Source organism: Microplitis mediator, chromosome 8 (genome assembly GCF_029852145.1).
Source record: "Microplitis mediator isolate UGA2020A chromosome 8, iyMicMedi2.1, whole genome shotgun sequence".
Taxonomy (NCBI): Eukaryota; Metazoa; Arthropoda; class Insecta; order Hymenoptera; family Braconidae; genus Microplitis; species Microplitis mediator.
The window spans coordinates 1602233-1615477 of record NC_079976.1 but is presented as its reverse complement, the minus strand read 5'-3'; the positions used below and the strand labels follow the sequence as shown (position 1 = coordinate 1615477).

At 29.0% G+C, this 13245-nt stretch overlaps 3 protein-coding genes across 3 annotated transcripts; 2 read left to right on the top strand and 1 right to left on the bottom strand.

Moving 5' to 3' along the window:
* Window positions 1-219: 219 nt before the first annotated feature.
* Window positions 220-2780, top strand: LOC130673572 (peroxisomal membrane protein PEX13). The gene is made up of 3 exons (XM_057478626.1): window positions 220-579; window positions 657-1126; window positions 1193-2780. The coding sequence occupies exons 1-3, from the start codon at window positions 515-517 to the stop codon at window positions 1921-1923; spliced, it is 1266 nt and encodes a 421-aa protein (XP_057334609.1). The 5' UTR covers window positions 220-514; the 3' UTR covers window positions 1924-2780.
* LOC130673579 (cytochrome c oxidase subunit 5B, mitochondrial-like) lies at window positions 2696-3914 on the bottom strand. Its single transcript, XM_057478635.1, has 3 exons — window positions 3745-3914; window positions 3418-3491; window positions 2696-3319 (listed from the first exon to the last, which is right to left on the bottom strand). The coding sequence occupies exons 1-3, from the start codon at window positions 3830-3832 to the stop codon at window positions 3113-3115; spliced, it is 369 nt and encodes a 122-aa protein (XP_057334618.1). The 5' UTR covers window positions 3833-3914; the 3' UTR covers window positions 2696-3112.
* Window positions 3915-6117: 2203 nt separating this feature from the next.
* On the top strand, window positions 6118-12778 carry LOC130673571 (terminal nucleotidyltransferase 4B-like). The gene is made up of 8 exons (XM_057478625.1): window positions 6118-6971; window positions 7394-7564; window positions 7727-8084; window positions 8219-8362; window positions 8994-9181; window positions 9283-9436; window positions 9517-9658; window positions 9758-12778. The coding sequence occupies exons 1-8, from the start codon at window positions 6460-6462 to the stop codon at window positions 10033-10035; spliced, it is 1947 nt and encodes a 648-aa protein (XP_057334608.1). The 5' UTR covers window positions 6118-6459; the 3' UTR covers window positions 10036-12778.
* Window positions 12779-13245: the final 467 nt, after the last annotated feature.

Sequence of the window (13245 nt, the reverse complement as noted above, 5' to 3'; positions counted from 1 at the left end):
ATTTGTACTGTTGTTATTATGGCCACAAAAAACATTATTATTATTTATTTTTTTGTGTATTAGTGATTAAAATTAATTGCAATTACAATTATTAGTAATTAATAACTTGTTTATTTAATTTAAAAAAAATGATTCAATTTTTGAATTTTTGAATTCTGTTATTTTGCCGCCTGTGGAAAAATAAATCGATAGATATTAAAATCGATAATAATAAATTCCATAAAATGAAATTAACATTTTTTTTAGTAATTACTTAATTATTATTTATTTTTAATCATGTTTAAAAATAATTTTGTCATTTGTAAATAATTAATATTTTAAATTATTATTTTTACTGACGATTTATTAAAAAATTTATAATCAATAAGTGAATTCATTAAATTTTCATTCCATTTGACACATCAATACTACGATCTGTTTATTGCAACAAATAATAATAACAGTATCCAATAATTGAACTTTGATCAATTTTTTAATTTTACCTCCAGTTCAATTCCGTCTTTTATTTAAAACAATGAATCAACGACCCAACACATCAACTTTCAATCAATTTAAATCAGGACCAGGTTCTATACCCAGGTAATTAATTACGTCAATAAATTATCAACTAATTCTCCATAATTTTCTCATTATCATTATTAATTATTTAATTAAAGCGGAGGAGTTGCACCTGGTGCTAATGGACCGCCACCGGTACCTCCAAGAGCGACAGCAAATTATGGAGGCTATCGCCCTTACATGAGCACTCCAGTCATGGGTTATGGAGGTTACGGCTATGGAAACAGTTTCCCTTACAGCCAATACTCACATGGCTACGGGTCGTATCCTTACGGTTCAAGTTATCCTGGACTGGGTCCAAGCGGTGACGTGGAAAATAGACTGATCCAATTTGCTGAAGAAAGCACGAGGCCGGCATTCCAGTCAATCCAGTCAATAATCCAGACATTTTCCTCAATCACGATGATGCTGGAGTCGACTTTCATGGCGATGTCTAGTTCATTCCGTGCTATTTTGAGTGTAGCTGAAAATGTAGGGAAAGTGAGGTCGATGTTTGGACAATTGTTGAGTACATTCGCGCTTATCAGATTCGCTAAATGGTTATATAAGTACATAGCATACAAATTAGGTAAGTGATATATTTTAAAACAATAAATTACGCAGTTTAAATAAACTATTGATTTATTTAACGCAGGATTATCAGCTACGGATCCAAATGACGAAAGTCTGTGGCAAAAGACTGTGCTCGAGGCGGCAACTGGAGATAAGAAGGGTCCCATGACTTGGCCAATCCTATTATTCTTCAGTCTTCTGGCAGCTATTCCTTACCTGGTTCACAAGCTAGTGAACAGCGCCAGCGCATCGCGATCTTCGGCAGACAATCCGCAAGCATGGTTCGAATTAAATGAGCCCGTGTACTGGGCCACGGCGATTTATGACTTCAACGCAGCTTCCGCTGAAGAAATGAGCCTGAAAGCTGGACAAAAAGTTTGGCTCGCTCCTCAATCTCTGCAACCGAAAAATTTACCCGGTTGGTCTAGAGCCACTGACAAGAGCCGCGTTGGTTTGATACCTTCCAATTATATAAATGTCGTTGCGCAAGTGACTAAAAGAAGTGACACCGATAATTCTGCTCCTGCTTCTGTGTCTACTTCTTCCTCAACTTCTACTTTAACGAGCTCTTTGAGTGCGAATAATATAATGGAAGAAAGTTTCAACGACGCTGCTGCTGCTATTGATTGTAATAATGAGGATAAATTTTTAGCAGACAGTCCCATCACGAATATTGATAAATTCTCAATAGAAACTTCTGCAGATGTCAGTAAGGCTGATAAATCTTCGATAGAAAATTCAACAAATCCCAGTAGTGATGAGAAAACTTCAGAGAGTTGTAAAGATACCAGCACAGATACTTTTAAACAATAACTTATTATTTAAAAATTTAATTGTTAATTTTAATTGTAAATTATATAGGTTGTAATTTTTTGCTCAGTCATATCACCATCATGTTGCATGTCAACTATTTTTTTATGATCCTGAAGTTAGCAGACAATTAAAATTTTTTGGATTTTTTTTTCAACAAATCAATTGCAAAAATACAACAAATAAAAATATGCACATGTAGAGAATTTAAAAAACTACAGGTGCAAATTTTTCAAATATTTTTTTTTTAATAATTTATTGCTTAAAAAAAATCGAAAAATTATCAGTCGTCGGTTAACTTCAGTATCATATTTTTTTTAGATAACGAAACCAATAGCGGGATTATTATTTTATTTTAATTTTCTAAATTCAAATCCACAAAAATAATTTCCAAACCCGCCCTACTGCATTTTCACGACTCCCAAAATTTGATTAATTTTTTTAAAAATCCTCATATATTTACGTTACTTAAAATTTTTCAATTTAAATATCGCGCGATTTTATAATTAAATTTTTTACTAAAACTTAAAAATTCCCTGAGCGATTCCGCTATTGGTCTCGTCGACTCCGATTATAATTTAAAAATAAATTACAATTACAATTTAAATTTACAACCAAACTAATTTAAGTAAAAAAAAGAAATGTCTGTTTATATTTGGAGTAATGTCTTAATTTAAATAGAATAAAATTTTATACTTTAATGTTAATCAAAATAAACGCGCCAAATAAAAAACATAATCTCAGTACAACAAATTACTGTATCAATATTAATTAATTAAGTTTACTCGATATTTATTATCATTAAACTCGTATTATGTACATTGACAGAAAGTTAATAATAATAATAATAACAATAACAGTCACAATAATAAGTCTTCACTTTACTCATTGTTAAGATTTGTTTTGCGCCCCAGATAATTACCAAATTATCCACAAAAATATTAATTGCGACGCAACAAGAGTAAATTCTCTACATGAAAGGAGAAGGACAGATTGGTATCGTCGCAAATAAATCCACCCTTAGTTATAAGTAAATTAATGTAATGTAATTTAATCATAATAATAACTATCGTATATTATTATTATTATTATTATTATCTAAAGTAACTGCAAACAATCGACTAATTTATGCGAATATTTGTTGTTATTAAATGTATTTTTTTTTTCTTTTTTCTAGTTGAGTGTAAACATTTTAAATAGGAGTTTTCTTAACAAGTTTGAACCAGTGTCCACATTTACAGCGCCTTGGTATCCCGGCGTGCAGCCACATCCAGAGTATACTAGTGGAATCTTCCTCGCAGACGCAGCCGACGATACGACTGTCGAATGCACTTGGAATTTCGTTTGGTTCATCTTTAGTACCAGGACCCCGGACTTTACCTTTCATCATGAAAGGATCCTGTCAAATTTAAATAGTCGTTTTTTTTCAGTAATTAAATCTTCAATAAGAGGTTTTTAATTGATGAGTTGATGAAAATTTAAGTAATTGAGTCTTACATCGTTTCCGGCTTGATAAGCTAGAAGTTCTCGTTTCTCTAGACCAGTCGCCAAATCCATAGGGTCGGGCATTTCTGATGAAATAAAAATTTTATTGATTAATGACATGTAGGAGTTTATATTAATGATGGGTAAGTTGATTTAATTGATGGAGGGTAAGTAGTGAGTGAAAAATTTTATAAATAATGTCTAGGTGCTGCAGGAGGCCATTGCAGTGTCTCAGTCTAAATCTATCACATTGACTAAATTACATAATGAGTTTGTGTTGGATAATAATCAATGACATTGTGGTTAGCTGGGTGATTAAGTTGCAGATAAATTACTCACGCCATTTGTCGTATTTGCAGCACACTGGAGCTTTGGAAAACGAACGGCTACATAATTTGAATACTGCGTTTCTGCACAATGAGGCCATTTTGCAGATTAATTTTTACTAAGACTGGTGGTCACTGTTTGCCGATCTCCGACTAAGTTTTTTCGAACCAATGACCATGAGACATCAATAGCTGACACTCTGGCGATTATTGCGCAGCTTAAATTACCATCTGCTGGTAGGACAATTATTTTTTTAATAATTGATAGCTTTTGTAATTAAAAGTTCATTAAAAATTATATTTTTTAAATAAAATTTGAATTTTATTAAATATTTGTTATTTTTTTTTATTAAAACTCTGGGATTCGAAATTGGAAATTTGCAAGTGCCGCCATCGTTGGAAAAATATTTTTACTATATTGAAATAAAATAATTTTTGAATTTACAGTTGATTGTTAATTAATTCTGAGCTGTAATTACATTTTTTAATTACCAATTAATTTAAATAATTAGAATTCTATAGAATAGAAATCCCATAGAAATCATATACAAATTATATACAAAAAATATAATATATATGGTATTTTTATTGGAATAGAAATCCCATAGAAATCATATACAAATTATATACAAAAAAAATAATATATATGGTATTTTTATTGGAATAGAAATCCCATAGAAATCATATACAAATTATATACAAAAAATATAATATGTATGGTATTTTTATTGGAATAGAAATCCCATAGAAATCATATACAAATTATATACAAAAAATGTAATATGTATGGTATTTTTATTGGAATAGAAATCCCATAGAAATCATATACAAATTATATACAAAAAATATAATATGTATGGTATTTTTATTGGAATAGAAATCCCATAGAAATCATATACAAATTATATACAAAAAATATAATATGTATGGTATTTTTATTGGAATAGAAATCCCATAGAAATCATATACAAATTATATACAAAAAAAATAATATATATGGTATTTTTATTGGAATAGAAATCCCATAGAAATCCCATAGAAATCATATACAAATTATATACAAAAAAAATAATATATATGGTATTTTTATTGGAATAGAAATCCCATAGAAATCATATACAAATTATATACAAAAAATATAATATGTATGGTATTTTTATTGGAATAGAAATCCCATAGAAATCATATACAAATTATATACAAAAAAAATAATATATATGGTATTTTTATTGGAATAGAAATCCCATAGAAATCCCATAGAAATCATATACAAATTATATACAAAAAAAATAATATATATGGTATTTTTATTGGAATAGAAATCCCATAGAAATCATATACAAATTATATACAAAAAATATAATATATATGGTATTTTTATTGGAATAGAAATCCCATAGAAATCATATACAAATTATATACAAAAAATATAATATGTATGGTATTTTTATTGGAATAGAAATCCCATAGAAATCATATACAAATTATATACAAAAAATGTAATATGTATGGTATTTTTATTGGAATAGAAATCCCATAGAAATCATATACAAATTATATACAAAAAATATAATATGTATGGTATTTTTATTGGAATAGAAATCCCATAGAAATCATATACAAATTATATACAAAAAATATAATATGTATGGTATTTTTATTGGAATAGAAATCCCATAGAAATCATATACAAATTATATACAAAAAAAATAATATATATGGTATTTTTATTGGAATAGAAATCCCATAGAAATCCCATAGAAATCATATACAAATTATATACAAAAAATATAATATATATGGTATTTTTATTGGAATAGAAATCCCATAGAAATCATATACAAATTATATACAAAAAAAATAATATATATGGTATTTTTATTGGAATAGAAATCCCATAGAAATCATATACAAATTATATACAAAAAAAATAATATATATGGTATTTTTATTGGAATAGAAATCCCATAGAAATCATATACAAATTATATACAAAAAAAGTAATCAGCTTTCGTAATTAAAGAATAATTACCCACTACACCAAAATAGAAAATCATAATTAATAATAACAATAATTTAATTAAAATTCTTTTTTTTTACCAAAAACAAAAATTCTAAATTTAAAATTCCAGTGCTGCCATCTTTTTCAAAATATTCCAATAAAACAATTATTTATCCTACTTGTCATTTATTAATTGTCAATTATTAATTAATAATTACTCCTAATCAGTGAGTATAAAATATTTAATTTACAATCATTAATTTAACTAAACAAAATTTATTTTCCCTCAGCCGTCAGATGTCATACAAAATTTTGAAACGCCGCGCCAACGCGCAGCCGCGCACTAAAGCGCAAGTGTAGTCCGCGATCGCGTAAGTGGATTTACATATGAAGCTCTCGTCTCGCTCGCTATATTCTAGATTGTTCCTTTCTCAAAGTATTTTATAAATTTAATGCGCGACATCTATCGCGGATCTAATATCACGGGTGCAACACCTGTATGCATGGGGTTTCTCATTAACACAACAGATATTACGTCTGATAAAACACATAATTGAATTCAAAAGTTCCTGAAAATAAATAATTTTGAATATTTGGTTAAAGGTGCTGTGCTGTTAGTGTTGTCAGAATAACCCCGGCGGGTCGTGTTGGATTCGGCCGCGCGGGATATCATCATCGACACACACCACCGAGGCCGTGTCCCGTGTGGAAAGTGTCCTTTTTTTAATGGATCCTACTATCGGCTGGTATCAACCGGAGCAGTTCGGGCCAGCGAAAGATTTGTGGCTGGAAATTTGGGTTGCGGAAAAAGGCCTTGATTCATTGACATTAAAAAACGAAAACAGCATAATAGGCTGCGGTGGTGGTGTTGGTGTTGGCGGAGGGACGGGTAATAGTAACAGTAACAGTGTAGTTACTAGTGTTGGTGGTGGTGGTGGTGGTGGTGGTGTACCAACAGCAATGGCTACTACTGGCAACAAAACCGCTCAGGATTTTATTTCACTCGACAGCCACACAACCACGAGCATCAACAACCGCGTTAATGAGGATCAACGCAACACAACGAATCATCGTAATCAAATAGTAGCGACAAATATTTATTACAACCCATCCCGAAGGAAAAACGACAACCGAGCAAGTACTTATGGTATGAACTACAATCAGGACTCGCTGATCGGCATGTACGGAGGGTGTCCTTGGCGTATTCCCAACAAGCATTACAGCGCGGGAATTATCGGGTATGTGCATATTTTTATATATTTTAAATATATATTATTTGTTTGCTGTTATTTTATTTAGGGGTTAGAATTTTTTCGTCAGACTTTCAGTCCCTCCTCCGTCCAGTTACTTTTTTTTTGCCCAACATCTTTCGCTAGCCTTGAATATATTTTCAGACAGGACCGCAATCCGGACGAGGGCGCTTTTATTACAAGAGGTTAGAAATTACACGTGAGGTTTTACGATCCAAGATGTTGGAAATTTTAATGATCATGACTAGATTTATTGGCTGTTTTATTTATCAGCAGTGATAATGCTGACGATCACGATTATTATGATAATGACGATGACTATTCTTGCGATAACTCATCCGATTACTTGATATGATGAAATAAATTACAAACATATGTATATATATAATTTTTTTTATTTTTTTCTGTAGACTCCATGAAGAAATAGTTGATTTCTACAACTACATGTGCCCGACAATTGAAGAGCACAATTTGCGAGTACGTGTTGTCAGGCGAATTGAGACAATTATTTATGAGCAGTGGCCAGAATCAAAAGTTGAAGTATTCGGAAGTTTTCGTACTGGTCTCTATTTACCCACAAGGTAAATTAAATTTAATCGCTTTGTTTTCATTTGCACACCACTGCGTCAAAAGCTTTAGCTTTAGCTTGTAAACAAATGATCTAGTGCTTAAGTACTCAAGTATTCATAGAAATATTAAAATTAATCTGGAAAATAAATAACAGGGATTTACTTTAATTACAGTGATATTGATCTGGTTGTTATCGGAAGATGGGCGAACCTTCCGTTGTTTACATTAGAAAATAAATTCCTGGAATACGATATTGCAGAACCGTCCTCGATAAAAGTGCTGGACAAGGCTAGTGTACCAATAATTAAACTAACGGACAAAGAAACTGATATTAAAGTAGACATTAGTTTTAATATGAGCAATGGTGTTAAATCTGCGGAACTTATAAAAGACTACAAGCGACATTTTCCAGTACTTGATAAACTTGTACTGGTTTTAAAACAATTTTTATTACAGCGAGATCTTAATGAAGTTTTTACGGGAGGAATATCTTCCTATAGTCTCATTCTTATGACAATTAGTTTTCTGCAGGTGTGTTGTCATTTTAAAACAAATTATCAACATCTATTTACTTACTATTATTATTATTATTATTATTATTATTATTATTTATCACTTGGTATGCTTTATGATATACATATAAATATATGACTTATCATTTGCAGTTACATCCTAGACAGAATGCATCTGAAAATTCTAATTTAGGAGTTTTACTTATCGAATTTTTAGAATTATACGGTAGAAAATTTAATTATGTTAAGACTGGAATTAGAGTGAAAGAAGGTGGTACTTACATTTCTAAAGAAGAGGTAATTTATGTTTAATATATTAATATATATTGCCAATGAAGTTCTATCCAGATCCAGTCCCTGAAAAAAAATATTTTATACTAGAAAAAATGTAAATATTTTTTTTTACTGATTCCGTATACAGAAAAAAAAGATTATTGAGGACTAGAAAAAATTTTCCGGGAACGAGTTTAATTTTTCCGCACCGGAAAATCCTTTTTTTCTGAGTAATAATTAAATTTTATTTTGATACCCAGGAGTTGACACTTTTTCTCTCGCACTTAAGAGGACAAACAAAACTGTCCTCGCACCCGTACAGTAAATAGAAATTTTGTAAAAATTTTTAAAACCGCAAGTCGCTAGATAACAGAGTAGGAATCGAGTCTTGTAATGTTTCTTGTGATAAGAACTTGCACGGGAGAGAAACTTTGGCAAACTAACTTGCAAACTTCTATTTTAAAATTATTGAACTATAAGAAAAAAATTAATAAGTAAACTTTATAGCAGTCCTTTGATTTTCCATCAAAATAAAATAAATTCAAATCATGCCTTGGAAATTTAAAATAACTGACAACTATCAGGGATCTGGATACTGGCAATAGAGTCTGTAGTTTTGATAATTAAAAAATAATAATGATAATATTGATAATAGGTTCAACGAGATATGATTGATGGACATCGACCATCATTGTTATGTATCGAAGATCCCTTGACACCCGGCAATGATATCGGACGTAGTAGTTACGGAGCTCTCTATGTTAAAGACGCATTTGATTGGGCTTACCATGTACTTTCACAAGCTGTAAATCCAACAAACTCCATAGATACTATGAAATATAGGTACGTAAATCATTAAACTATTTTATACATCTTAATTCCACCGTCTGATTCATTCATAAATAATAATGATAATAATTATTGATTGGTTTGTTGGTTTCCAGTATATTGGGACGAATAATTCGAGTTACTGACGAAGTTATCCAGTACAGGAAGTGGATTAAAATGACATTTCCCAGTTCCGTCCTTGAATTAGATTCATTGTCTAGCTCAACTGGTTCAGATGCTTCGACTCTTTCTGCGCCAGCCAGTGATACCGTAATTATTTACATTTAATTACTTTAATCAGTAAAAATAATTGTGTGCTATAGAATTTATATAAATTTTTTTGTCACCAGGACTCAGAACACAGCCGCGGTAATTCTCCCAACACCGGCGGACAAATAGAGGATCGTAATAGAGATCGCAATATATACAATAATCATCAGAATAATCAGTACCCGCAAACTCATTGGAAAAAATCATACAAAACTGGCCATGGTAGAAATCGATTGAATTAGACTTGAAAAATAATATATATATACTTGTATATTATTTATAAATAGACGATGGTTTCTAAAATTCATCGTATCATTTCAGTAAATCATCAACACAACTCCAGGGGCATTTACCCACGTGGGATAAATAACAACACCCTCGGGCAAAATAAAGTTAAGAATTCTTCACATCACACCAATGGCAGCATTAACAACAACAACAATACCAGCAGTAACAACAACAATAATAATATTATTAATAATAATAATAATAACAATAGCAGTAGTAATGCCGGAAGTCAGAGTCCTGGAACGAGGATCCAAGCGCAGAAACGTAAGAAGACTTTTAGCAACCGTACACCTGGTGACTGCGTGCGGTGATGAAATGTTGTGTGAGTTTTTTGTTGTACATTGCGAGGTATTTCAAGTGACTAAAAATAATCTAGGAATTTAAGAAAAAAAAAAAAAAAGTAATTTCTGCCAGACGAATTAAAGTTCCTCAGGTAAATCCGCGAGGCTAATCGTCAAAATTACACTTTGATTTATTTATTAAACTATTTAATAACGTACAGACATACAAAACTGTTACACATATTGTGAATAATCTTAGCAATATATATTATATACATAATAATAACAATTACATATTTACCATACGGTCTAGAGTTGATGAAAAAAAAAAAAAATGTGTATGATATTGAGTTTATCGTCTCGTAGTTATTAAAGAATTTCTGCATTTTATTTCGTATAAAAAAATGACAAAAAGCAAAAAAAATATAAAAAATAACGAAGATATAAATATATATATAAAGAAAAAAAAAAATAACATTAATCTTAAGCATTATTTGACTAAAATAATTTTGATATTTTTTTCGATGTAATGTCCGATTAAAATTTTTAATTATTATTAATATTTAATTATAGTAATCATTATTATCTATGATAATTAATAATTAATTGGTTCTTAACAAGTTTGTGAAAAATGAACCAAAGAATTTTTTTTTTTTTTTTTCGACATAAATATTTAAATATCCCATGGATTTTATGATATGATTAATTAAACTGTCTCCAGTTTTCACTGTGATTTAATTATTTAACAATTTTAACCGTCGTCCGTTTGTATTATTTAGTTTTTTCTTAACGAACAAACTCGGATATATAATCGGTAGTTAAATTTTAAATTGTTAAAATTATTAATTATTTAATAATTAAATTTATAAATCGATTACTGCGAGACAGTGCGTTTTATATAAATATTATTTTTATCGAAGATAGTATTAATTAATATGCACTATCATCGCAACTGTCTAAATAAGCAATTGATTGTGTTCATATTTAAAAAATTAAAAACAATATTCTCCATATACGGGAATCATGTGTGAAAATGCATTGCCATGAAAAAAAAAAATAATAATTATAATAATAACTAACTTATCTCGTTAATATAATCAATTGTACGTTTATTATTAGTATTTTTTATTATTCTTACTCGGGATCGTACACTTTAAGATAGAAAACAAATTTAATGTAACACTTTTTTTCCCTTTTTTTAATGCAACTGTAGTTTAAAAATAATAACAAACCGCGTTAGTTTTTTACAAAAGCATAATATGTACATATATATTAGGGTGGTCTTTAAAATTTAATTTTCTTAGGCGCCTTATAAAAAGCTTCTTTTTAGTGAAAAAATACCGGGGGAATTTGGTTTTTTCTTTTTCGTAAAAAAGAACACGTGCATCCAGACGATCAATCAATTTTCGATACGATCGCGGTTTTTTTTAAATATCTCATGAAATATGCAGATTAGAGGAAAAAATCAGAGGAACAATTTTGTAGGAAATTAAATTCTTGACAAAAAAGGTTCTATTCATTTTTTTTATAAAATGTGTATTTACGAAGATATTTTAAAAAAAACTTTTTAATATTCGTACTCCTGTAAATGCTCAATTGATAAAACAAAAAAGTTTTTTTAAAATATCTTCGTAAATACGCATTTTATAAAAAAAATGAATAGAACCTTTTTTGTCAAGAATTTAATTTCCTACAAAATTGTTTCTATGACTTTTTCCTCTAATCTGCATATTTTATGAGATATTTTAAAAAAACCGCGATTGTATTGAAAAATGAAATTTGATCGTCCGGAGGCACGTGTTCTTTTTATTTGAAAAAACGAAACCAAATTCCCCGCTTATTTTTTCACTCAACAGAAGCTTTTGATAGAGTGTCTGAGAAAATTTAATTTTTAACGACCACCTTATATATATTATAGTAATTTTCTTTGATTTATCCAACGTCAAAAAATGCCGCCACATTTAAAATTGATAATTAAATAATTTAAAAAAAGAAGAAAAAAAAACTAAGGATTTACCTGTTTGTAAATATTGTAAATGGAAATGAATTGATTAAAAAAATGAAAAATTTTTAAAAAATCTTATCGTTTAGTATACATGTATAAATATATATTTTTTTTTATTTATAAAAAAAAATTAATTTAAATTCCATGAAAATAATTTTTTTTTTTGCGCGTGAAAAATTTTTACTTATGGATTAATAATTTTCCATATTTGTAAGTAAGGAAATAATAATAAAAGATATAAATTCATCTTCTTCCTTTTATCTAAAGTAAAAATTATAAATAAATAACTAAAATATGTAGGATATATTTTTTCTCATAAAATAATAAAAATGCTTGATAATAAAGAAAAAAAAAATGGAAAATAAAATATGTATACTAAGCTATTTCCTAACTAATAAATAAATGAATAAATAAAAAGGTTTAAAGAGTAAAGATTTAAAACAATGTAAGGTATTGTCTGATGGATGGATTTTATGTATGAGTGATATATTTTGCATGAATGGAGCCTAAATAGATTATTAACGCTATTGTAATTTTTATTTAATATGTATAAACTTACAAGACTGTATAGAATGAAAAAAAGTGAAAAATTCAAAAGAAAAAAATTTAAAAAAAGAAGAAAAAAAGCAAAAAAAATATAATAAAAATAAATAAGCGGTCTTTGTAAGATATCACTTTATTTATATACAATACTGTATCATAATCTCAAGTACAAACATATAGTTCATTACGTTTCTTAATAAAATCAAAAGGCTTCTGCCTAAACAATATCTGTCTTTTAATACTCACCTATAATTATTTTATTAGTAATTAAGTTTTTTTTTAATTACTGCGTCACGTCACGAGGGTGTATTGTAGCAAAAGGTACCGGAGGAAAGCATACGGGTGTGTAAAATTTTTTTTATTTGTAATTAATGAACTTTTTATCTAAAAGTTTAAAAATAAATTAGTGTTAAGTATAATTATTTTTAGAAAAGATCTTATGGTTCCTGGTACCGTTCCCTGGAACCACAAGGGCGTGTCAGTTTTTTTTTAAATCTCACGTTACGTCATCAGGGCGTATTGCAGTAAAAGGTATCGCTGAAAAGTATGAGAGAGTATTTAATTTTTTACTAATTGTACTTTTTATTGAAAAGTATAAAAACAAAAAATTTTTCTATGCCCTTATGGTCCCTGGTACCATTCCCTAGAACCATAAGGTCGTGTCAAGTTTTTTCTTTATTTTTGATCTGAAC

Coding starts and splice junctions, on each gene's coding strand:
- LOC130673572 (XM_057478626.1), top strand. CDS start 515: ATGAATCAACGACCCAACACATCAACTTTCAATCAATTTAAATCAGGA. Junction 580..656: donor GGACCAGGTTCTATACCCAG/GTAATTAATTAC, acceptor ATTTAATTAAAG/CGGAGGAGTTGCACCTGGTG. Junction 1,127..1,192: donor GTACATAGCATACAAATTAG/GTAAGTGATATA, acceptor TATTTAACGCAG/GATTATCAGCTACGGATCCA.
- LOC130673579 (XM_057478635.1), bottom strand. CDS start 3,832: ATGGCCTCATTGTGCAGAAACGCAGTATTCAAATTATGTAGCCGTTCG. Junction 3,492..3,744: donor CTGCAAATACGACAAATGGC/GTGAGTAATTTA, acceptor TTATTTCATCAG/AAATGCCCGACCCTATGGAT. Junction 3,320..3,417: donor CTTATCAAGCCGGAAACGAT/GTAAGACTCAAT, acceptor TAAATTTGACAG/GATCCTTTCATGATGAAAGG.
- LOC130673571 (XM_057478625.1), top strand. CDS start 6,460: ATGGATCCTACTATCGGCTGGTATCAACCGGAGCAGTTCGGGCCAGCG. Junction 7,565..7,726: donor GGTCTCTATTTACCCACAAG/GTAAATTAAATT, acceptor CTTTAATTACAG/TGATATTGATCTGGTTGTTA. Junction 8,363..8,993: donor CTTACATTTCTAAAGAAGAG/GTAATTTATGTT, acceptor TATTGATAATAG/GTTCAACGAGATATGATTGA.